The sequence below is a fragment of the Grampus griseus genome (assembly GCF_964374135.1).
Source record: "Grampus griseus genome assembly, chromosome: 12".
Lineage (NCBI taxonomy): Eukaryota > Metazoa > Chordata > Mammalia > Artiodactyla > Delphinidae > Grampus > Grampus griseus.
The window spans coordinates 12,487,590-12,513,668 of NC_139006.1; the positions used below are offsets into that span (position 1 = coordinate 12,487,590).

The following is a 26,079-nucleotide window of genomic DNA, read 5'->3' on the forward strand; positions in this document are numbered from 1 at the left end:
GAATATTTACCGAGGTATTTTTGGTAGAATAAAGAAGGGGCTTCTATGTTCAGTAACCGTTGTGAAATGCCGGTAGCAAATCCCCATAACACAACTCGCTAACATTTATAGAAGCTGTTGTGATTAAGTGGGAACCAAGCTACCGGAAAATCTACAAGAAGTCAGCAAAGTAAGATCAAGAGACTATAAAGTAAACAATAGATAGAGAATGAAATGTAATTTATTTCCTTGGGGAAGCGATCTGTACCGACAATAGCAACAGAGTGACTCTGTAGATATACTCCATTTCCATCCTCAACTGACTATTGCAGTCAGCACATTTGAAAATGGAGAAATTGTGTACGCAATTAAAAAAAAAAACAATGGATTATAACTCACCGGCGTCCTGAGAGGTTGGCAGCCCATTTTAAAAAGGAAAAACTGAGACTCAAGCGGGAGAGATGAGTTGCTTGACTCATCCTTGCTGAGAACCTATAACCCAGGTGACCGGAGGAGCCCAGTGAACCTGTCACTGAAGCCACGTGAAGACAAAATGATGACTCAAGTTTCACATGTGGCATTTTTCCTGCCTCCAAAGTGCTGCCTGAGCAAAGGAGCGTGCTCTTTCTAAGGTTTGCTTTTAAATAAAATGATCTGTTGCAGAAAAGCAAGATCTGGCCCCCAGGCAGGGACCCAGCCAGCAAGGAGCTGGCACCCCTGTGCCAGGGAGCAGGGAAAGTGTCCTCTCAGGCTGGGAACTTAAAGTGCCAGATAGTTTGGAGGGAACTGGTCTGGTTCCTGGAGGATGGTGGCCTTTGTCTAACGTGCCAGGACCTGGATGTCACTTCTCAAAGAGCAGTATCACACGGGTAGGGCGGCTCCATCAGTTGCCTTCTCACCTATCCAGACCTCAGCTGAAGTCCCTGATTTAGGCCACCAGTGAAAAGACCTTTTCTTCCTTACAAAACCCCTGGACACTTGGGTCTGGCCTGGAGCACAGAAAGCAGAAAGGGTGAGATAGGCTGGCACAGTTGCCAGAGAAGTTGGCATCTCCCCTCCCAGTGCACAGTCTGGCTCTGGGCCACCCAGGCAGGCCGTTTCTTTCGTGAGCACTGACTTCGCACTTGCACAACCCTGGAGAGGAAAAGTTACGGAATCCACCTTGTGGACACCCTCTTCTCTTAGAGGTGATTTTGTTCACCCTAAAAGCAGAGTTGGCTGTCGTAAGTGAGGCCGTTCAGATTCCAAGAGAGTGTATGTGTATATGTGGGTCCATCCAGAGGAAACAGAATTTAGTTTCATATAATATATTTCACCACCTGCCATGGCCAGAGTGTGCAATATGTAAACTTAGTGGAGGCCGAAAATTTATGCATGTGGTCACTTGTTTTTGGTCAAGTGGCAGCATAGTCAAAGAAAAATTTCGGGGGACATTCACATACTTCTTTATTATTGGCTATTAGAAAGCCATTTGTCGTGGGCTGCTAAATTCATTCAAAACTCAACACTACCAGAAGCAAGAGTCCTTTGTATGTAAGTGTAGGTAAAATGCCACTGAGTACAGTTAATTGAAGCTCATTGGGATTTTTAAAAACTCAAATCATGGCTTAAATGATCTCTTTGATGGTGTTTCTTGGAGTTCCATCTCCGCCTACATTTTATAAAAAGCTCTGGGTCTGAAGAGTCTCTGACATTTATTGAACACCTATTATGTGTTGGGCGGGTGCTGAGTGCTTTGTGTGCAATAACTCATTGAATAGTCACATTGGCTGTAAGAGGCAGATACAAGGATGACCCTGCTTTAGGGATGAGGAAACTGAGGCACAGAAAGTTTAAATCACCGTCCAAGAGGTCAAAAAGTTCAGTGGCAAGGCTGGGATCTGGACCAGGTGTCGTCCAGCCCTAAAGTTCTCGCCCTTCGCCAGACCTCAAGCCGTGCTCCGAGCCAGCAACAACTGCTATTGTTTTTACTTCATCCTCTGCACCGCCTTAGGGGAGGGGTTAGAACAGTTAGGAAATCCTTGATGGTTAGGAGCGGAGCTGTTATTGCCCAAGGCACCACAGCTTGACTGGTATAAGACCATTCTCTCAGAGGGAACCTAAAACCTCAACTTAAAAATTGAATTATGAAAGTGAAGGAATGAAAAGGATAGGCCTGCTTCGTGGAAGCGTCTGTAAGTGTCTTTCTGGAATTATGGAATGAATGGCCTGTCCACACCATGTGAGAGGGACCCAAGACCGGTGTTTGTCATTGTGCCAAACCCCTGACTGATCTCACTGGGACTGCCTTTGTTTCTCTTTTTGTTCTCAGCTGCTGACTTGAATAGCAAAAAAAAAAAAAAAAAAAAAAACCTCAAGAGGAAGTGCAAATGGTCAAGAGACCTAAGAGAAGATCCACCTCACTGGAGTTTGGGAAAGCAAATTCAAACAGCAATGACGCCATTTTTCACCATCAGGTTGGCAAAAATTTTAAAAAGATTGGCAACTTCCAAGTGCTGGCGAGGTGGTGAGGAAGTATACTCTCTTCCGGTATTGCTTGAGGGAGTGTGAATTGCTACAGTGTTTGGGGAAAGACTTCTGGTTGTATTTATTAACAGTAAAAATACACATTTATTAACAATAAAAAAGCAATCCTATTTTGGGGACTTTATTCTACAGAAATAAAAGTGTCAGTACATAAGGATATATGGATAAGGATATTACTGCACCCTTATTTATAGTAGGAAAAAACTGGAAACCACCCAAAGGTTCAGAAATAGGGGAATAATTGGATAAATTATGGCACAGGTGTTCTATGAAACACTATACAACGAATAAAAGATGGAGTTGGATCTAGATATATAGGCCTAGAGGTATATTTGTGATAAATTAAGTGGAAAAAAAAAAACAGCTTGCAAAGTAATATATGTGACATGATCCCTTTTTCATAAAAAGTAAAAAAAAAAATTCCCTTAGGAATGTGTGTTTACATTGCATGATTTGGTATGAGCTTGTAGGAAGCAGAGTAAGGATTCATAACAATTTGGTTGAGTTTGGATAATTCAGTGGTAGAGAAAAGAGTGTTCCTTTTTCCTTAGCATACTCCTGTGTTGTTTAACTTGTTACAGCTAGCATTTTGTAACTTTTGTTATTTACAACAAGATAAATCCAATAAAGCTGAGGTTAAAGGGAAAAAAACCCCAAGTGATGTGACTGGGTGCCACTTTCCATTGTACGAGGATGGACAAGTGACTGTGCTTGTTATAATTTATTGATCACTGCCGATGGGGATGTGCACTGTCCTAAGACCTCGCCCTGTGCTGTCACTCTGGGAGGTCCACCCACCGGAAGAAATGGGGGTCACGGGGCTTAAGTGACCTGCTCAAGGCTGCACAGCTAGTGCACCACAGAGCAGAGATTGGAACCCAGATCTGTCTTACTCTGAAGCTGTATTCTTAACTCCTACAAAATACTCCCACCCTGCAGCTGTGGCGACTTCCTGTGGTCTTTCTAGTAGGGTGGTTCCTCCTCTGGTTATATTTTTGCTTCCATCTTCTCTCTGCCATTACATTTGGTAACCATGAAAGGGAACTAAACTGTCATTCTCAGAATATGACCTGAGACTTGTGCATAGGGGCACGTCTATTTCCTGCCTGGGCAGTTAGGCGTTTTCACTAATGGGGAAACTTGGTCATGAACAAGGATGCTTCTGATGAGCCCCCCACATGGGGAACTGGACTCAGAAGTACCTGATGTCTTGCTGCTTCCTAGTCACCAGTATGGGTTTGGTTTGGTTTTGATCTTATCTCCTGAGGCTCTCCATCACCTCCCATTGCTTTCTCTATTAAAGACTCTGCAGATATTTATCAGTCATCTCCACAGTGCAGAGTCAAGGGTTTCTTTGCTAGAAATGAGCTAGCATGGAGGATCACCCATGTTGCCTTTTCACACAGGAGGAAACTGAGGCCCAGAGCAGTCGGGAGGCTTGTCTAAGATAACAGGGCCGCTCAGTGGCACATCTGAGACTAGAACCTGGTTCCCTTGGGTCCTCATTCTGTACTTATGTTGCCAGGGCAATTGCACACTGCACTTCTGAACTTTTCTCTTCTACTCTGGGGCCTTGGCTTTGACAGTCAAGCAAATCTCCCCAGATGAAGTTTTTATCCCCTTTTGCATTGTTTATTTGCTTTTTTATTTGATTGATTATTCTGTTTTCAATTTTATTGATTGATTTGTGTTGTTTATAACTTATTGTATTGAATAGGTAATATATATATTTGGCTAAAAAAATGTAAACAGTACAGTGAAAAGTAATTTCTCTTCCCACTGTGACTCTCTATCCCCAGAGGCAACTGATATTACCATTGTCTCTGGTGCAACCTTCCATGGATATGTCAATTAATAATCCCTTTTTGTGCTAATGATAGTTAGCACTGTCAGTACACATAGTGCTAACTCATTATTTTTAATGGCTGCATGGGATTAAATTATACTGTTAACTACTCCCCAAATAATGGGCATGTAAGTTGATTTCTACAAGCAGTACTATAGTTCACATCCTTGCACTACAGGTCTTTATACATCTGTGCAAGTATCTCTGTAGGATAACCTCCTACAAGTAGAATTGCTCGGTCAAAGGGAATGTCCATTATAAATTTTGATCTTTTCCAAATTGACACCCAAAGCTGTGGTGCTAATTTATATTCCCACTGACAGTGAGAGTTCTGCTTCTCTTCACAGTTGCCTAAGCTTTTAAAATATTGTCAATACTTATTATGCTTTTTTTTTGTTTTTTGGCTGCACCACAGGGCATGCGGGATCTTAGTTCCCCGACCAGGGATGGAACCCACGCCCCCTGCAGTGGAAGCTCAGAGTCTTAATGACTGGACCATCAAGGAAGTCCCTTATTATGGTTTTAATAGCTGTTTTTCTTATGATGAGTGTCTTAGTCTGCTTGTTGGGCTGCTGTAACAAGTTACCATAGACTGGGTGGCTTAAACAGGAGAAATCTACTCCTCACAGTTCTGGAGGCTGGGAAGTCTAAGATCAAGGTGTCAGCCAATATGGTTCCTGGTAAGAACCCTTTTCCCGGTTCTGTCTTCACAGGGCAGGGGGGTTGGTGGGTGGGGCAAGGTGGGGAGAGAGAGATGGAGGGAGGTTAGGAGGGAAGGAGGGAGAGTGTTTGAAGGCTGGAAATCTTTCCTGTCTCTTCATACAAGGGCACTAATCCAATCATGAGGGCTATACCCTTGTGACCTAATTACCTGCCAAAGGCTCTATCTCCAAATACCATCACAGTGGGAAAGTTACAGCATATTAATTTTAGGGGGACACCAACATTCTGTCCATTGCAACAAGTGAGGTTGAACATCTTTTTATATATTTGAAAGCCATATGTCTTTCCTACTCTGTAAACTGTCCATGTACTGTTCTCATTTTTCTAATATTAGGTTGCTTTGGGAGACTTTTAAAAACCTTACTGAAGAATGAGAATTTGGTGACCAGGTGTGTAAGATGATATCCTGGGATATAAACACACCTGGATATGATGGACCATCACACTGTCTGATTGCTCAGGCCGAAGTAACACCATGCATGTTGATAAAGTGGTTTGACTTTTTTTTCCTAAACATTTTCATCAACAAATCTTAATAGAAATGCACAAAATTGGCCTGAGGTCAGTGGGTCAGCAACTGGGACCCCTTTTTGACAGATTGAGAAATGAGGGTCAGAGAGTTGAACCATGGTGGTCAAGGTAACACAACGGGGGGTGCCAAAGTCATCTCCAGGCCTCTGCTCACAGAGCCTTCTGGATTCAGGTTTGGGCTCTGGAGCCACACAGACCTGGGTTTGAGCCACTCACTAACTGGAGAGCTTGGAGGTGTCACTGCACTTCTGAGCCTTGACTTGTAGTCTAAGGATAATAACAGTATCTTCTTTATGTGACTGTTCTGAGGACTATGTGAAATAATGTAGGTACATTCGTTTTAACAGTGTCGGTGGGTTATAACCTAGTGTCAGCCATGGTAATACTACATGCTGCTCCTGGGTTTTGCTTTAACAGTTATTTGCGGTAGTTCCAAAGCTCAATTCGCATGTCTAAGACTTCTTTCCTTTTATTACACTCCATCTTTCTGCTGTTTTCCCATTCTTCCTTTTTTAAATCCAATCTGCATGGCTTTTCCACGTTTGGGGGCTTATTAATGAAGTTATCTCCTCCCCACCTTTGCAGGGAGCACAGGCCTTGAGGGCTGGGGAAGAGCCTCCTTATACTGGCATTCCTCCAGACTCCCATGCTGTATGCTCAAGAAATGTTGGTTATTGACTGAATGGAGCCAGGAGGGAAGGTCTGCTCCCAACCAGACCTAGTACAGTGTCTGGTAGTTTAAAAAATATATACATATTCTGGCACAAAGCAAGAGATCAGGAAGCATTTATGCAAAGAATGAATGCATACACACAGTGCCTAGGAGTAAGGGCTCGAAAGGCATTTCTGTATTCACAGTTAGCGCTCCCTGGGTGAGGCTTATAAACCTTAACGCAAGACCTTAGCTGCGCTGTGCCTGGGTGCAGGGGTTCGAATCCCACCCCCTCCTCTTCCCAGCTGTGCAACCTCGGGCAAGTGACTTAATCTCTTTGTGCTTCAGTTTTCTCATCTGCAAAACGCGGAGGACGGAGTGAGACCTCGAGGAGACACCCCCGAAACACTTGGATCTTCTGCTTGGCCCACGGCGAGCCCTTGCCACGCAGCCGGCCGGGGCGGTCCGGGGCACAGGCAAGGGGCCCCGAGTCCTCCGCAGCCACCTCCACGGGCATTCCCGGGGCTCGCAGTCGCGCCCAGCGGAGGTCTAAGCACCCGAGGGGGCGGGGCGCGAGGCCGCCGGCCCGGCCGCTGCCCGCGCGCCCGCCCCAGAGCCGCGTCGCCTGCACTTCTTTCTCTCCCTCTCCGTCTCGGTCTCCGTCTCCCTCCCTCTCTCGGCCGGAGAATCCGGCCCCACTCGGCTCAGCAGCGCCGCCCGCGAGCCGCCGCGGCCGCCGCTCCGACCCCTCCCCCGCCCCCTCCGCCACCCCCCCGCGCGGCCGGCGCCCGTCACGTGACGCAGCGCCAGCCAATGGCGGGCCGAGCCGCGGTCGGCGGCCGCCATTGCTGTCAGAGCGAGCGAGCCCCGGGAGGGAGGAGAAGCGAGGCTGACTGGGGAGGAGGGGGGGGTGGGGGAGGAAGAGGAAGGAGGGGACGTCGCTCGGCTGCCGGGGTCGCCCGCTGGCTTCGTCCGCACCCCCCCCTTCGCGAGTTCGCGCTCCGCGGCGGCGGCGGCTCCGAGGCGGCGGCGGCGACTCGGGCTCGCCTCCCCTCACGCGCCGGCGGGGGCCGAGGGGGAGTCGGTGGCTGGAGATAAACAAGGCGGCGGCGGCGGCGGCTGAGGAACAGGGAAGGCGGAGGCGGCGGCCGGCCCGCAGCGCCGGCCCGGGAGGCAGCGGCGGCCCTGAGAGGCGGGGAGGGCGCCGGGCCGCGCGGACAGCGCCCCCCGCCGCCGCCGGAGCCGCGGGAGCCGCCGCCGCCGCCCGAGCAGGAAGGAGCCGCGCGGTCGCCGCGGACCCCCCCGCCGGCCCGGGCCCGCCGCCCCCAGCGCGGCGTCGCCGCGGCGCCTCCCGCCCGCCCGCCGGCCCTCGCGCCCTCCACCGGCGGCGGCGGCGGCCCGGCCGCCCCGCGCTCCCCGGCGAGGCGCCGCCGCCCGGCCCGGCCTCGCCTCGGACGCCTCGCTCCGACATGCCCCGCTCTGGCGGCCGGGCTCGCGGAGGATCATGACTGCGGCAGCGAACTGGGTGGCGAACGGGGCGAGCCTGGAGGATTGTCACTCCAACCTCTTCTCGCTGGTGAGTAGTCGGGCTGCGGGGAGGGGGTTGTGTCGGGGGGGGGGTCCCCGACCTCTGCCGCCGACCTCCGCCGCCGACCAACTTTCTCCTCCCGCCGCCGGGACTTCGCCCCTCCCTCGCCTCTCCCCGCCGTTCGCCTCTCGCCGATTCTCCCCCTTTTGGATCGTCTCTCCCTCGCCTTGGATCCCTTCCAGTGTTTATTTGGCTCTTTAAAAATCATTTGTGAGCGCGGCGCTCGGCGTGGAATTTGCATGTGGAAGTCTCAAAGCTGCGGATTCTGGGTCGCACTTCGAACGCCCACCCTCTGTTGCAATCGCACTCCCCTTCCCCTCCCATTTCCCCCCCTTTTCTTCCCTAAATGTGGAAGGCTTTGCCTTGTGATGCCCGCGCCTGCGATAAGCAGCTTTTTCCCCCTTGTGTCGGATCGGCTGCCCGCCCGCCCGCCTTTTGAATTTTAAAAAAATTCCATAATGACACCTGCAATTTCGCCCGAAAACAGTTGATTGAATGCGATTGTGTCAGTAAAGGACTCTTGCACCCGAAGCTCCCGGGATTGTAAACATCGACAGCCGTCTGCCTCTCGGGGCTTACTACGCTGGAGAGCCGTAAAGCCATTGCACCGAGCCGACGGAAGGTGGAGAAAGCTTTTTCTTCTTTCTCTCCTCCTGTGTCTTTTAAAAACTGTTTTCTCTCTCCTAACAACGAATCCACACACACACACAAAAGCAACAAGCTGGGCGGTTTGATAACATCGCTTTTATCTGCCTTCGCCTCTCTCGCGCTGTCTCTCTGATAATTGACAACTTTTCCTTCGGATTTGAATCGCCTGCCTTAATCTTGAAGCAGTTAGGGTGTCAATTGTTCTCCTGGAAGCCTGGCACCCGACGACGCCGTCTAGGTTCATCGAAATTAAAAATGTATAGGGTTCCAGCAACTCTTTCCTGGCGGTGGCAGTGACATTTGGTGGTAAATGCCATCTTTGCTTTTTATTGGGTCGTATTACCTAGCTCTGAAAACATTCACGTTGTTAAACCTGGCGTTTAGGCTAATAATTGCAGTGCGTGATCTTTAAATATGTGCTTTGTGCATGAGTTACTGTATGTAGAACTATGTGCCCGGGAGACTACGAATTTGTTTAAATATTGAGCAAAGATTTGTAAACAGATGTAGGGCAATTATGTTTCAAGCGTAGAATATAATTGGAAAATTGGCTGAACGGTTTAATTTAGGCTTGAAAAAACTCAACTTAGTTTAAGTTGTGTACCCTTTTGGGGGGACTGCCTTTGGGGAACATGCATTTTGGAAATTGTTTTCTGTAACCTCTGCTGTAGATAGAGCTTTATTTCCTCTTAATCCTTGTTTACACTGGATAAATAATTTAGTGTTCAAATTGTAATTAGTTACATTTAATTATGGATAGCATAGATTTTTTTTTCTTTGAGACTAGTGGAGAAGTACAAATTCTTGCCAACTTTTCGAATGGAAGCTTTATTTTATTAAATATATTTCATTATGCAGATAAAAAAAGTCAAAATGTAATTTTTACCTACAAAGACCGAGTGACATAGTATCTGTGCTTTGTACTAGGATCAGGTCTTTTTTTTTTCTAGCATTTTTTTCGGATATTTAATCTTAAAATCAGTTATAAGTTGCGATTCTTACTCTCTGTACTGTGATAATTTTCCCTTGATCATTTAATATATGGGAATAAAACTCATTTTGCCTCCTGTTTTCTTCTCTCAGTCTATCATTTAGTATTAGTCAGATTCAGGGACTTCCATAGATTAGCAAACATTGATTAAGGGGTATTTAAAAGGTTTTTGTTTGGCGGCTGGTGACCACGTTGACACTTTATCAGGGAATTAAAATAACCAAGTAGACCAATATTAGTGAGGAGAGAGCCCCCAAATAACCATATATCATGCTGACTGGTAATGGCTTGTATATATGTGGCTAATTTATATACAGTACATTTTGTAGACAAATAAAAATCCATGTGTAGCCAGTCTTTAGTATATATCATTTCTTCTACCTTTTTTCTTTTTCTTTTCTTTTAAAGCTTAAGTAAGGATGATAATGTTGATAGAGATAAGATGTTTAAGATTCTTTTGTAGAAACAATTTGTGGGAGCGGACTCTGTGCTTTATGACTGACTAAAGGTTTGTGCTTTGGGTATTTCTCTCCTAAACCTCTTTAAACCAGGAATTGATTTTTGAATATACCTTTTTCTTTTTTTAATCAGAATTGCTCTTTAGGTAGCAACTTTGAAATGCGGAAAGGCATGGGTTGATTTTTTTTTTTTTAAAGGACTATAGAATGTCTACATTCTCTTTTAGGTGGAGGGTGGATTGGTGCTAATTAAAAAAATTACAAATCGGTTAAAGAACTGCTGATATTGTAAATTTTTCTCATTCCAAATTGAGCATTTTCTTGTAAATTAGATATAGCAGCAACCTGGGATAACAAAAATATGTTGCCTGAAGTACATTGTATAGAATAATTCCAAAGGAGATAAAATCATTACCCGTTCAAAATAAAGCATGTATTATAAGAACTCTTGGTGCTTTATAATGGCATGTATTTTTCTTTTTGGCCTGCAGTTGTTTTGAGCAGAGAAAACTATTGTTTATAGAGAATTTATCTAGATACTCATATTAATGTAGATTGAAATGTAAGCTAGAGATTATAAAGTTCTGTAACACAGTAATGATCCACCCACTTTGTGTTACCTTGAGGTGTTCATATGGCTTAGCAAAAGTTGATTTGTGCAGTCAGATGCCTTAAGGTTTTTGTCAGTCCTTTACTTATTTTGCTTTCTGATATTTCTGCTGCATGGCATCACATTTCCTAAATTCTTTGTCACCCCCTGCCCCCTTTTCCTAACATGTGAAAGATGCCATTGTGTATATATGATATGGGTCATTGTATGTGTTTCTTATTCTTACAGTTGTGAAATTTGTAGCTACTGCATTAAATGCATGCCTGGCTGTGCCTTTGTGACTCAAAACTGTTTTCTCATGCTGTCCATCACATTTCCAGGAGACTCTTGTTATATATTCACTCAGTTATAATTCAGATAAGTGTGTTAAATCTGCCCTTTTGGAAAGTGTACGAGTGAACCCTATGGTATGTCAACTCACCCTTGTGGAAAGATATAATTTCCAGATGTTAAGTACATCTTTAGTTTTGTTTCTTTACTTTTGTTTCTCAGTCGAGGTGATGTGGAGAAAAGCGATTTTGTGTCCTTTAACTAGATTTAAGTATATACTGTTTGACACAACAGCAGTCTAATTCTTAATTATGTGTGCTGCACATTCATGTTGTTTTATTTGCTTAGCATCTTCCTGACTATGGGGTAGTTGGGGGATGGTATCATTCTTCCTTCCTCAATTGAAACACACATTAGTACATAATTCCTATTAAGGACCATTCATTCTATATTTGAAGATTTTAAGGTAATCTGTTGTTGACCTGCTTCCTTTTTTCTGAAGAGATTTCTTATAGTTTTTGCAGAGAAGGAAGATAGTTGTAAATGTAGAAACTTTGAGATCTATTCTTTTGAGTTAGAACCAGATGGGGAGGACTATCAATTGAAAATGAGGAAGAAGGAATGATTAATCTTCTCAAGTGCCAGTAAATATACAGGGTATTTTTTCATCCCAATTTCCAATTTTAGTATTTACACATAAAGCATCTTTTTTCCATGACGGTTCATTTTGTTGAATGAAAATGTTTATAATTTGCTAATGTATGTTTTCTGTTCAGTGTTTAGTTGTTAGTAGTGCATGGTGTTGCAGTATTTATATATTTTTAATAGCAATAATAGCTACCCAGTAATAATTGCCATATTAACCTCCAATTGCTAGTAAATATTTTTAAGTACATAATAGACAGCAATTTAAGGCATAGTGTAGCAGTTTATTGGACCATTTTAAAGAGCCATTTGTACGTGTTCATAATTTTAAAGAGAAAATAATGTACCTAAGACTTATATGCTGCAAAATATCTGTGTTATTGCTTGAAGTGCTCATTGAGAGGAAGTTAGGTTGGGGCTGTTTCTTTGTGAGAATAAAGGCGGGGGGGGGGGGCGGTGCCTGAGGACAATGAGTGTTGAGTTTATGCCAGGTGCTTATGTAGTTTAGCACTTTCTTTGGAATATTTTGGCATTTTTTTTTCATGATTGTGTTAGGTATTTGGAGAAAAAAATCTCTTAAGGCACTCTTTTAATTAACATTAAGTTATAGTAGTGGATTATATTAATTAGGTTTGGAAGGATTGATTCATCTTTTTTGTTCACTGGCTAATTTAGCCTAGTTAATTGTGAGTTAATTGTATTCATCAAACACTTTCAAAGGTCTCCTCTGCTCTTGAGAGTAATAAGAAAGATACTGTCACCAGTTTATACTGTATTCTCTGTATCATGTATTTGCAAAAGATAAGCGTATTCTATAGTTATATTTGTTAAATTATTTAAAATTGAAGTGAAATTCAGTGTAAATAGTAATAAGATTGTTTATGTGGATTTTTTTTTTTAATGAACAGTTAATTCAACTGTTCCTCAAAGTTTGATTCAAAGGTAGACTAGATATTTTTCTTTTTTTTGGCCATGCCGCCTGGCTTGTGGGATCTTAGTTCCCTGAACAGGGGTCGGACCCGTGCCCTGGCAGAGAGTCCTCACCACTGGACTGCCAGGGAATTCGCAGACTAGATATTTTTCTGAATGGTTTGACTTATTTTCAGTAGAAGAAAATAATAATCTCCTCCTCTGAAATAGTAGTAGAAGGTACTGATTTGTTGTTTTTTCTGAAAGTGGGTGATATGTTAATTTCACAGAAAAGTTAGCTAGTGAGAGAGATTAGACAAAGTTTTTAAGAATTAGTAATATGGTTGAATATTAGGTATTATTACTGAGCTGTGCACTGCAGCCATTTATTAGAAATGGAGAAAAAAGATTTCTGTGACATTTCTTTTAGTGTCACTTATTTAAAATGTATTGTGTGCTAATCTGCTTTACAAACAATGTGTGTTGTAGCCACCAGAATTCCTGTTTTTGTCATTGTATAAACATTGTAATTTCGAGAAATTACATTTAATGCATTGCAAAGTGAGGTAGTTAGGTAGATAGCCTAAAAATGTGCTGTGGGAATAGTTAAAAAAAAAATTTGCACCCACATTTGTTTCATAGGACTTGCTTAGAGATTTGGAGTTAATGAATCAATATTTGTAGTGTGTGTTGGAATTTCGGACTTTTCTTCCCACTTGAATCATTTAACAACTTTCTGATCCTGTTTAGATAATTTCTTTTTATAGTATAAGCTTTCATTGTTTATTCGAAAGATTTGAAGGTGTTAGCTTTGTTCTGTTGGGGGAATTCACTTCATTACATAGGGGAGATGATTTTCCATTAATCTTGGTAAATATTAACATAAATGAGGAATTGTAAATTCACGTTCATTTGCATGAATGAAATGTATATGTTTGCCCAATTTTTGTTTAGTATAAAGTCACTTATGTACATCAGTATAGTTTTCTATCTTTGCTTTAGCTGATACAAAAATAGTTTTAAATGCTTTTAAAATGTTATGGTAGCTCCCCATCCTACTATAGTGTTTTGTTACTTAAGTTTTGAAATCGTTGGATTCTGTCCTCATAAATTGGCTATCATAGTCTTCTTTTAGGAACTCCTGTTTTACTTGCATTTATATTAGCATGTTTTAGTTATGTTTGTTGGAGTACAGTTGTTTTCCTTTTTTAAGCTGATAAAATGTCTTTTAGAGTGCATTTGGATTCTAGTCAAGGAAGATTAAGTTTTTTCCATTAATTTCTAGGTGAGAATTAGAAGAATCAATGGTGTCCAAGGGAGAACGTTTATGTCACTGGCATTTTCATACTCTGTAGTTTATTATGTATATTTCTGAGTGTTTATTTTCTCATTCCAGATGAATTGTGGTAGAAACTTATTAAAACCGTATTTCTACTACTGTGAAATAGCACAGAGCCCTGGTTGACAGCTTTCTGCATTTTGTACTTTTTCCAGTACAGTGAAATTCCATTACTGTTAAAGGAACCTCCTGAGTTGATTATTTGAAAATTTCATTTGTACCTTTATTTTACATTGTTTAGATTTGTAACTTAAAAAAATGAAAAGGGGAAGATAAAGAGAATTAGGCAGATTTGCAGGTAAATTTTTTTTTCTCAGTCTTCACTAGATTTCTTTACTGGAATAATTCTTAATTTGTATTAAGTCACTACTTTAATTGGATATATTTAAGACAGTTGATATTAAAATTAAATTTGAGGAAATGATTTGTTTCAAATAAAATATGTAATTGTGCATAGAATTCTTTATAATATTGAGTAGAAATTTTAAAGATTGATCATCTAAAAGGTATTAAATTGCATGAAAACTGTGATCCCCCTCCCCCCCAAGATCATTGATACATTTCTGAGGAAGTATTTTTGCATAAGACACATAAAGCTTCCTCATATAGTTCCACAGTCCATCTGCGCTTAATTTGAGAGGTAATAAGGTATTCAAAAGTATAATTGGTGTTACAGAACATTTTGTGTTGGTAATTCTCATGATTGAATGTTAATATCCTAAAGAGAAATGAGGAAGAAGGTACATCTATCCAACTCAGGAACCAGCTCCTAGTTTTTTTGCACGTGTATATGTCTGGCACAATCCTACTCATCTTTTAAGGAGGTCAAATGTCACCTCCTCTGTGAAGATTTCCTAGACTCCCACAGGTAGAACTTGTCACTCTTGCTCCTTCCGTGTACCTCCTTCTCTCTACCTGTGATAATCATATGAGCTTCTGTAGGGCTGTGACCCTAAGTCATCTTTCCATTCTCTTCACAGTTAAGTGCTAATTAACTCTGTTAAATGAACGAATGACTGGAAAACTATTCTCTTCGTCACCTTGTTCCCTAAGGGAGTTCTCATTGCCCATTTAGGTCCTGATCACAATATGTTATTTATTATTATTTTAAAAATTTATTTAGCTGTTTAGCTCTGTGTTCTGAATATACATTATCTAGGCTGTATGTACTGTGGCTTGGTAATATTTTAGATGAGTTCTAGAAAATCTTTATTAAAGAGAATTCCAGCTGATCAAGGGAGACATGCTTATACCTCAAAGGAATAGGAATTCAGTTAGTATTTAGGTTTTGTCTAATGTGGTAGGCAACCTATAGATTTCGGAACCTGTTGGAGATTTTGTTCGGGGCTTGATCCAGAATTCCTTCATTTCCATTCTCTAAGCCATATAAGAGGGCTTTTGCTCAACCTTCAGTTATAAGATTACTTTGCATGAGCTCAGTAAAATGGGTACTAAACTGGTCGGTAATAGGGAAAGTTGAGTGGTATTCAAACTTTTTATTTTTTCTACTAGTGACTACATCTGGTTGCTTGCATAATGGTTTTGTGCCTCAGTTCCTCCTATAAACTTGAAGGAAATATGGGGGTCAGGAGGTGTGAAAAATCCTTTTGAGTATCTTTTAAGAAAAGTATTTTGGATGACTAGATAATGTTTTTTAATAGGAAGAGACTTCTGGCAAATTACAACTGAAGTTATAGAGTAGCCCTAGGCAGTTAACCAGGAAGTTGGAATGGCAAAATTACTTGTTTTAAGTATGGCAGCTATATTGTATTTGTGCTTTTTTGGAGGCAGCAGAAGATTAAATTGTTCTTGTGTTTTCTTTGTAAATAAGCCATCTTTAGATGTTAACAACTTTTCACTTGTTTATGTGATTCTCAGTTGTGTGGTGTCTTTAATAAGCTAGGTGATTCTGCTGTACCAGCCCTGAGCTCTGACTGGCTGAGACTGGAGATTGAACCGTGGCTCTTATTTAGTAGTTTAAGCTATTAATTCCTTGGCAGCTCTGGAGTGCTCTTTGAACTTTAAATAGCAGTTCTATTAACATTTTGAGAGTTGTCTCAGGGAATGTCAGAAATAGTACTTAATAAATATCTTTTTCTTTTTAAAGACTAAATCATGTTTTAGTTTCACACACGTCACAACCCTTACTTTGTTTTGAACAAAGTATATATCCTCAGCTACCAACCAGTTTCTATTTTCCATTTAATAATGTGGCAACATCTAAAAATATTGTTTAGACTTTGTTGAAGGAAGGAAAGCCCCTCCCCCATCTGTACTTTTTGTCTTAGTCATGTCGAATATGAATAGTGTTCTAAGTTTTTATCCAAAGTGTAGAATTTTACATGTAGGTGGTTTTCAGCATTCTGAATATCAGAAAAAGTTAATTTGTATGTAAGTTTGCTTTCACATAAAAACAGACCCTTAATTCTGTTGCTATAAATGATGGTTTGCCTATTGTATTGTACGTAATTACTTGTGTTATAGAACTCGAATGCTATTTATGGGAGCATCGTTATGGGAAAGTTTAGAATATTAGGAGTACTTTTCCTCTGAGTAGTTTGCTGGCAATCAGAGCAGGCACTCCCTAAAACCCATCTTAGATGCTGCGGGCAGTGGGAGTGAGGTGAGGATGACCCAGACTCTAGGCCCACTTCAAGGCCTAGGAGAGGATTGCTGTCTGAAAGAGAGGCTTGAAGAGGGTGTTGAGAGGTGAGGGTGGTTCCTTCCCAATGGAAGAACAGCAGTTTTGGAGCAAGGATTGAAGCCAATTTTCCCATCCCTACCTGAAGGTATCCGCTGCTCTGCTGCTTCCTCTTTACTGATATACTTTTTTTAAAACGTAGGGAATAGTGATAGGTTCTGTGATGTCATCAGGAAAAGATTTTGTATTTCTTTGCCCTTTAGCTCTTCCCTTCTTTCCTCTTTCACTCACTCCTAGAGAAAAACTTTCTACTTGATATTTTGTGTGGTAAATGAGGACTTAACGAGCCTCAGTGAAGTGAAAAGGGAATTGGGGGTGACCACACTGGATGGTGTAACCAATAAATTAGTATTTAGATATTAATTTTTTTGTACGTTATGCTTGAGAAATCTAGGACAATATATATTCATTTTCCAGTCATGTATATACATCAGAAATGATTGAAATCAGTCTTGGGCTTACAAAAGGGCTAAGGGTCTGATGTGTAGAATAAAGACCTACATATACTATTTAGTTTCTAAGATTGTAGATGGTAAATGCAGAGGGAAAGCAGCATGGACAGACAGCATAGTAACTCAGCCAGAAAAACTCAGAAGGGGGGTTTTAAACTGGATCTTGAAGGAATGGATGGATATGGATTGCTAGAGGGGAATGCAAAGGATATTCCTTGGAAGCTCAGTTGACAGCTCTGGGTCTGTCCTTGAGAATATTTCCTGAAGTGGTATATAGGAGAGCACTTCTAATTTATGGTCTTGCTTCTTGGTTTCCTTTTAAAAAACAGTACAAAAACTTGTTGAAATCTGGTTTTTGTTAGGTGGAAAATTTGAAGTGTGGGCAGGCTGATTTAGGTTAAGAAATGGTGATGTTAAAATAATCAGTTTTCTAAAATAATTCGGTTCTGAACTTTAAAAAAAACAGTGCTATATTACACAAAATGCTAATGACTAAAGTGACAAATATTTCAGAAACTGGACAGACGTGAATCTTAAATGAGCAGATGGGATATGAAACTAAAAGCGGGAGATAATCCAAGACAATATAGAAACTATTATGAGAAATGAATTGAGGAAAAACAAGTGTGTTAAATGGTATTACATTTACTAATATGTTTAAAAGCTTTTCTAGGATTGCTCTCTTACATAGACAAATTGGAATTGTTGAACTGTGTAACCTATCATTTAAAAAATTTCGTTCATTTAAAACAAATTGGATTTTGATCCAGAATTACTTCTCATGAAGCCTAGACATTTAAGTCATGAATATATATGTTAATGTGCTTTCAGTGGGCAATATAATTTGCTTTATCTGACTTAAAAATAAAAAAAAGAATAATCATAATTTTCAAAGACAACTGTGGTGGACCTTGAAGGGGAGAGGTTAGGAGTGAAAGATGAGGAATTTTGCTGTTTGGGCAGCTTGGTACTTGAAATCATTACATATGACTGTTGAGGGTAGAATCTGGATTACAGTGGCTTGCAGAATGAATGAATGGTACACTTTTCAGTTGAAGGAGGTTGATGTGAGGCAAGCAGTGATGTGGGAGTGAGGAAGGTAAGAGATTGAAAGGTAGATGAAGGAAATTTTTCAGAAGGCAAGAGCCTCATTTGTGTTTATACATTAGTAGCAACAGCAGTGGAGAGATGGAAAGAAAGATGAAAGACATAAGTTGATAATTGATGAAACGATCTGGCTGGAAATGGTATTAGGAACCCAGGTGATGGGGTTAGCGCTGGAAAAGAGCAAGACACCTGTGAGAAATAAAAGATGTGAGCATATAAGAAATGAGTAAGTGTGGACAATCTCAGTTGTAACTTGAGTGCTTTTTAAATTCACAGATTAAAGATACTGAGCTTGAGCCTGAATAAACACTTAAAAATTTTTTTTAGCTAAAAAAATGTGCATTTTACTTGATGTGCTTGTTACTGTTAACCATTTTTGTTTTTATTTTCCTTTAATGGTTGTTTTAAGTAGGTCAAATGTCACCTCCTTGGGTTGTACACTTAACAGTTACGAAACTGATTTTGAGCTAGTCACACCAGAACAGGTACATATCTGCCCAAATGAGAAGCCTTTTTCAAAATACGCCCCCTTGAAATGAATCAAATATTGATGCCATTGTCCGTAATATGTTTTTGGTCCTTTTCCTATGGAATTTCTTTTAGAGACAGTTTAGTCAGCCACCCCAGAAAATTTTATAAATTTTAAAGTATACTTCTTTGGTCAGTGTCTTTTCTTCTCTCTCTTTAGTTCTGCTTTGTGCTGTAAATTTTGTTGCTGAAGTCAGTATTTAGTGCCTTCTGATGGGGGTCTTACAGGTGATGAGCAAAAATCCTGGGAAGAACTCTACTTTTGGATATACAGTTGACTCTTGAACAACATGGGTTTGAACTGCATGGGTCCATTTATACTCGGGTTTATTTCAATAAATAAATACTACAGTACTATGCGATCTGCAGTTGATTGAGTTCGTGGATAAGGAGGGCTGACTGTAAAGTTACATGTGGATTTTCAACTCTGCGGGGTGGGCAGTTCAAGCGCCAACTCTGTTGGCATGTATACATTATGCATGTGTGCCAAGAGTTCCAGCCTTGCTTGTACGGTTGCCTCCCAGGTTCTTTGTCTAGTGCTTCAGTGTCCTTTGTTTCAGTACGGTTTCAGTGGAGGTAGATTTAGTGGCCCATTGATTGGTAAGACTAGATATTGGGACAGATTAAGGGGAGGTGGCATTTTTGCTTTCTGGGGATCAAAGCAAATTATCATAAGAGGAGGAATAGAATTGTAAGTTGTGCCCTGTCTGTGTCTGTCTAGCAAATGTTAGATATCATCCTGAGGTTCATTTTTGGCTAGGCTGAAGAATTAAAAAGAAGAGCCTTGGGATAAATAAATTGAGATAATTTCTTAAGGTTTTAACAGAAGGTTTGGTCTGTGAGACCAAAGTACTTACCTTTTCCACTTAGCATTGCTTTACTCATTTGAGACTGCCTAGGAAGTCATCCAGTGTCCCATACATGTTCTTTCAGCAGCTTCTTCCACAGGTGAAGATTAGCATTCATACGTATTTAGGATTTTAATTTCTCATGGTCTGCCTTAATATTCAGTGTTAGGGGAGGTGCAGAGGATGTTTTACCTATAGCAGGCATGCCTATATTATTTAGATTGAGTTGCAGTGGCAAGTATTATTTTCTACTTCTGAATTCAATGAGATTTTTCTCAATAATGGTTTTCATGTTACATAGATGATTTTATTTATAATTCCTTCCCTTCTTAAAATACTTTTCACATTAAAAAATGGGAATTGAAATCCTGTCAGAAAGTGTGGCAATATAATCCTAGAGCTATAAATATTTTAGGAAAATTTACTTAAATGATAATTATGCTAAATAAATAATAGGCACTTTTAAATTGTACAGATTTATTTAACACCTGAACAGTCTAACATTTAGAATTTATACCAGAGCATAAATCTACATCATAGCTACTAAAGACCATAAATATTTACCTTCTGAAATATAAATCCTAAAGTCTAAGTTACTAAAAACATTTTTCAAAGTATATTGGTTTACATACAGCGTGTACAGAGTGTAATCATCTGCATGGATTGAATCAAGTGTCGTGATCCCAGATGACTAAATTCTTTAGTTGTCTGTAAATTACTTGAGATATGTATGAAAATAATATTTTGTTGCTGTTTGGTGATATCATGGTGAAACTGAGCTTTGTAACCCAGACAGATGGTGCTATTCTTGAGTCTGTCTGCAAGGTCCTATAACATTTAATTAAACAGAATGATTCTCATGAGAACCCATACTTAGATATGTGTAAGCTAATAAACTGTCTTCTTTAGTAAATTTTATAAATTTGATTTGAAAAAGAAGTATTTACTTGTTCTTAGGAAACTTTTCTAATGACTGTGTTAGGATGAGTAGTCTGGTTTGGTAGTTTATATGGTAAACTCAAGGAATAGTCTAGAAGGAAAACAAATGGGATTCACTAAGGTAGGTGCTTATCTCCTACAGTAACTTTGATTTTGTTGTCAAACTTTCTCATATGGTAGATGTGATACACTGTTAAGAACTCTTAAGAGCTGACTTTAACAGTTTCCAGAAAACTGTGAGAAATTTGGCAATATATGTTAACATTCATTTTAGAAAATAGCTATTGATTTAAAATCCTTGTGATCTACCTTACATTTTAATATTAGAATTGAAAATAGAAACAGCTCAATCCAGTTTTAATACATTAGGTAGATAGAACTTTATTTAGCTGTTTTGTAAAAGTTTGAGTTTGGAGGTAATAGTATATGGTTGAGATGAATAAATCTATCAGTTACCTAAATAATTACATAAATAATACATTAATGAGTCATACAATATTTCTAGATATCTTTGGAAATTATTCTTTTATTAAATTAACTTATTTTTATTTAATGCTTAGTCTTTAATAGATAGGAGACAAGCCTGAAAGGTGATGTTTGACGCCAGATTGGATGACATGAAGAAGCTGGACGTTTATTCTGTATGCACAGGGGAATGCCTGAAGGCTTTTGAGGAGGATAATGACCTGATCAGATTTATGTTTCAGAGAGAAAACCGAGGTGGGCTTTGTGTAGTGTTGATTGTAATAGTGGAGAAACCAAAGGCAGAGAGAAGACTCTTAGAATAGTCTAGATCTGAGAAATTATGCAGGGCCAGTAGGAATAGAGAGAAAGAAATGGGTTCAAGTAGTATTTTGGGGGTAGAATTTGACAGGACTTGGTGACCAATATTGTATGTCATAGGAGAGGAATCAAATGGCAAACAGATATTCTTGGTTTTATAGCATTTGCATTCTCGTTTATACAAAACAAAGAAAACTGTTGGCAACATCCATGAGCTGTAGTTGTTAGCAGAAGACCTACGCTTTGATCACAGGCATATATGAAAGTATTCACTGAGCCTGGGTTCTTGCTGTTAAATTAAGCCTTGTGGAACTCAAAAGTTTTAAAATTAACTACAGACAAGAGCTGGGGGCAGAAAGACAAGAGATAGTGAAAAGAAAGTAAAAACAAACATTAGCCTATGTAATCTGCCTATTTTCAGAAAAGGTTTGAAGCAGTGGGAACAAGATTTTTTTCCTAAATTGAGAATAAGATTTATGAGAAAAGAGGGATGGATTAAAAAGTTGGGGAAGATGTTATAAAGCAGAAACTAACACACCATTGTAAAGCAATTATATTCCAATAAAGATGTAAAAAAATGATATTAAGGAATAAAAGTCCTATATTTTAAAAATACATACCAAAAATGTATAGATGGGGCTTCCCTTGTGGCGCAGTGGTTAAGAATCTGCCTGCCAATGCAGGGGACACGGGTTCGAACCCTGGTATGGGAAGATCCCACATGCCGCAGAACAACTAGGTCCGTGAGCCACAACTACTGAGCCTGCGTGTCCGGAGCCTCTGCTCTACAACGAGAGGCCACCGTAGTGAGAGGCCCGCGCACCGCAATGAAGAGTGGCCCCCGCTTGCCGCAGCTAGAGAAAGCCCTCGCACAAAAATGAAGACCCAACACAGCCCCCCCCGCAAAAAAAATTTAATTAAAAAAAAAAAGTTGGGGAAGAAAGGAGAAGGCAAGACTGGTGGGGTAGGTGGAGAGGTGTGGGTTGTGAGTGGTGGTGGTTGTAGGTGGGAATCAAGAATATTTTGGTAGGGGAAGAGCTCTTGAATTTTTGATTATCAGAAATGGGCATGGAGAAACTCTGATAGAAAGAAAGAAAATAGAGGGGGGAGTGCCCTAACAGCAATTGGCTCTATCAGCGTTTGTTCCATAGAGCCTCTGCTTTTAATAGTGGTAAGCTCACAACATCATGGATGAACCTCAGAAACACAATGTAGAGACCAACAGTTGACTACCGGCTCATAAGGAATGCAGTAGAGGTTACAACAACTCTCCACTGTATATTCCCTTGTAATAATAAATATGTTGAATTAAACCAAAAAAAAAAAAAAGTGGTAAGCTCAGAAAGCAGATTACATTCTCCCTCTGTAAATCTTTGAATTATTTTCACTTAGTTTTTTATTTAAAGGTTTTCTTTCTATCAATTTCATATTAGTGATATTTTTGGTAGGATGAAATAGACTTTTACCCCTATTTTTCTTCTTGCCTTTGTGGAAATTACCAGTTTTTAGGAATTGGCATAGTGGATAGAATAGAGAGGACATTTGTAAAGACCACAAAACAGTGTGTATCTTTGGTGCTATTCTTCATTCTCACTTTGGGTTCCTTTAAATTTTCATTCCTGTCATTCTATTCTCTGTTCCCTCAGCACTTAGCTTTCTGATTGGACAATATTTTTATAGATACTGAGAGTGTAATTGTTATGCCGTATCAGATTTCTGCCTCGCATATTGGGAAAACTTTTTCCTTCCTCTCTCCCTCTCTGCCCATCCTTCCATACCCCTTTCCTTTTTAAGCACATTCCTGGACTCCCTGTGCTCTGGAGCTTTCCCTACCCCGCTGCACTTTTACTTGGCAGCACCAGTTCTCAGTTAAGCGCTAAAATGTACATATGCACTTCAGAACCTTTTGATGTAATCTCCTTGCTGTGGTGGGGATCCTCTCCAGTTGTTTTGAGTGCACTTACTGGCACAGCATGTGCTATCCATTGTCAATTGGCTGTAATTCATTCAGCCTTCCCATGTGGGTAGATTTTTCACTTGGCTATCCTGAAGGTGGAGAGTTGGCTTTCTTGCAGTTGTCATTTTTCTTTAATTTCTCTCCAAGTGAGGTCATACTAATGAAAAACAAAATATTTCCAAGAAATAAAACTTCCAAGAAATTAAAACTACATATAAAAAAATTACACATAATCCAGGCACTCCATTAGATCATATAAATTCCAGCTCTTCCTGTTAATGTGCACATTTTTTGGTAAGTAGATGTAATCACAGGGTAAATATAGTTCTTTATTCAGCTGTATGCCTAACGTATTTTCCATGTGGTTACCATTTTCACAATTATAATTTTTAAGAGAAAAGTACTTTATAAATTTAATTAATTTTATAATTTATAATTTAACAATCCAGTATTGTTAATTGGCGGATCTGACATAAAACATGAAGGTTCCCCTCCCCCATATAGAGGTAACTACCGGTAGTTTAATTTTTATCATTCCAAATTTGTTTTTTTTAATATGTTTGTGTGCCTATACAATGCAGTTTCAAAATTGTTTTCATTAGATAATAGTGTGTATAAATCATACATAAGGTAGAAACGATCATGATACAGTGAACACCCATGTACTTAATACTCAGAGTAAGAAAAAGAACATTTTAGCATTTGTGAAGTCCTTATGATATCTTTCCTTTCCATTCTCTTTCCTCTCCTTTCAGAGGTAACTATTCTGGATTTTATGTTTATCATCTTCTATTTTTTAAAAAAGGTTTTAATCATGAGTATTTAGTGTGTGTATGTATATATACACATATATATATAATTTTGGTTTTTGGAACTTTTTATAAATGAACTATATTCCTCTGCAGCTTGCTATTTTAGTTTAATATTATGTTCCAACAATTATAATTCACTCTTACACCACAGTTTATGCATATTGCATATGCATATTGATGATGGACATATTTGTAGTTAAAAAAATTACGGGTAGGGGCTAATTCTCCAGCGTTTCCTGCAACATGCTTTTTCTGCTTAGCATTTAAAAATATTAGTCATAAAATCAGTCTCAATATTTTCAAGTCAGTAAATTTAGATATACTTCACTCTTTTATTATTATTATTTTTAAACAGTTGTATCCTGTTTCACAGGATGGGATGTACTATTGTTTATTTAACCATCAACTGTGAGAAACATTAAGATTCAGTTTTTTTCTGTAACAGTACAGTTAAGCATTTTGATAGTTATAACCATAAATTCCTTAAAAAGATGTGTCAGTTTACATTTCTTTGGGCAACACATAAATGCCCAATTCTTCTGTCCTCGCCTATTGTGAAACTTACTCATTTTAATTTTTTATACTCTGAGCAAAAATAATCTCAGTATTAAAATTTTCAGGTTTTTTATTCCTAATGAGGTTATCAGCATCTTTTCATACAAACGGGCATACATATTTTGTGAGTTTTATTTTTCAAAAGCATTTAATCTCTAAAAAGCCTTTTGTTTTCTTTTTCTATGTAAAATTTCCAACCATTCACTAACAAGAATCTTTATTTCAAGTCAGATCTTTACATGTTAAACACATTCTCATCTCAGAGATTTTGCCCTTTCTAAAAGTGCTTACTGAATGCCTGTAATTGCTTAACTGTTTGCCAGCTACATAAATTTTCTCATCAAGATCCTGATGAGGTAGATACTACTGTTCCCATTTTTCAGATAAGAAAACTGAAGCAAGAGTTTAAAGTAACTTGCCCTGGGTCACACAGCCAGCAAATGATGGAGCCCAGTCACTGACTTCAGAGCCCGAACGCTTAACCAGTGCATTGTATTGTGTACTCTTCTTTCTTTTCTTGTCTAAGTCCTTTAGAGCTTCTGTGGAGCTTCTCCTAACTATTCCAAACATTATTGATCTCTTTCTTTTCTGAGCCTTTTAAAAATTAACAGTGTAGACCATATAATTTAGCATAAGCATGAAGGTAGAAATCACTGGAGCATGTAGGTTTGCCTGAGATTAATGGAGTGATAAAACAGTTTACATTTTTAAAAAGTTTCATCAGATTCATGGAGTAATAAGGCAGCTTAAAATTTCTTCCCACAGATAGGCAGATTTTTCTCTCCTAGACTACTTTATTCCAAATAGAGAAAACCAGATGGAAAATGAAAAATTAAGATAGTTTATTTTGATCAATGAATGGGGCAAGATAAAAACCTCGGTAATAGTCTCAAAAAAATTCATCACCTCACTAAAAGTCTTTTAGTTTTTTAAAAATAAAAAGCCAGTTGCTGAAATGCTCATCAGAAATGATTTATTATGGTAACATAATCATGTGCATATTAAAAAGTAGACAAATAGCTTAAACAAGATAGAAATTTCTTTTTTGCATACACGCAAGCTGGAGGCAGCATTTCAGAACTGGTTTGGTTACTTCTCAGTCATCAAGGGACCCAGGTTCGTTCTTTCTTACTATTCCATCATCTCTAGTTTATCACAAGTAGCATATTGTCCAAGATGGCTGCTCAAACTCTAATCATCATGGTGGCATTCTAGATAGAAGGCGGAGGAAATGTAGGAAGGCCACACCCCTCCTTTTAAAGGAAACTTCTAGGAAGTTCCTTACAACACATCTGGCCATGCTTAACCTCAGGGAGGCTGGGAAATGTAGTTCTTCAAGTGAGCACATTGTTATCCCCAGCAGTATAGAGTGTATGTTACTGTGGAGGAAGGAGCCGTTCATGTTTGGGTCGGCAGCCAACAATGTCTGCTATACTGAGAAAGTAATATAAATTTGTGTTTATAGTCTGTTATCACAGTTGCGTAAGAAATCATCCCAATTCACTAATGAACTACATTAAATAGTTCAGTTCCCAGAAATTTCACAGGTTCTCTTTTAGTTAAGGTTAATAAATGTAAATCATTAACCAGTGTTCTGATGTAGTTAGGCATGAAAATAATGTTTTCGAAAATATCTTTCTAAGAGAGATTCACAGTTACCTTGGAGATACAGAAGATGGTTA

At 39.6% G+C, this 26,079-nt stretch overlaps 1 protein-coding gene across 2 annotated transcripts in view; it reads left to right on the forward strand.

Annotated features, from left to right (window-relative positions):
* Nucleotides 1–7,711: 7,711 nt before the first annotated feature.
* Nucleotides 7,712–26,079, forward strand: part of MED13L (mediator complex subunit 13L) — a 296,421-nt gene continuing 278,053 nt past the window's right edge. For both annotated transcript variants that reach the window (XM_082668365.1, XM_082668366.1), the window contains exon 1: nt 7,712–7,833. In XM_082668365.1, the coding sequence (XP_082524491.1) occupies nt 7,762–7,833 (72 nt within the window). In that variant the 5' untranslated portion in view covers nt 7,712–7,761. The remainder of the gene's footprint in view (nt 7,834–26,079) is intronic.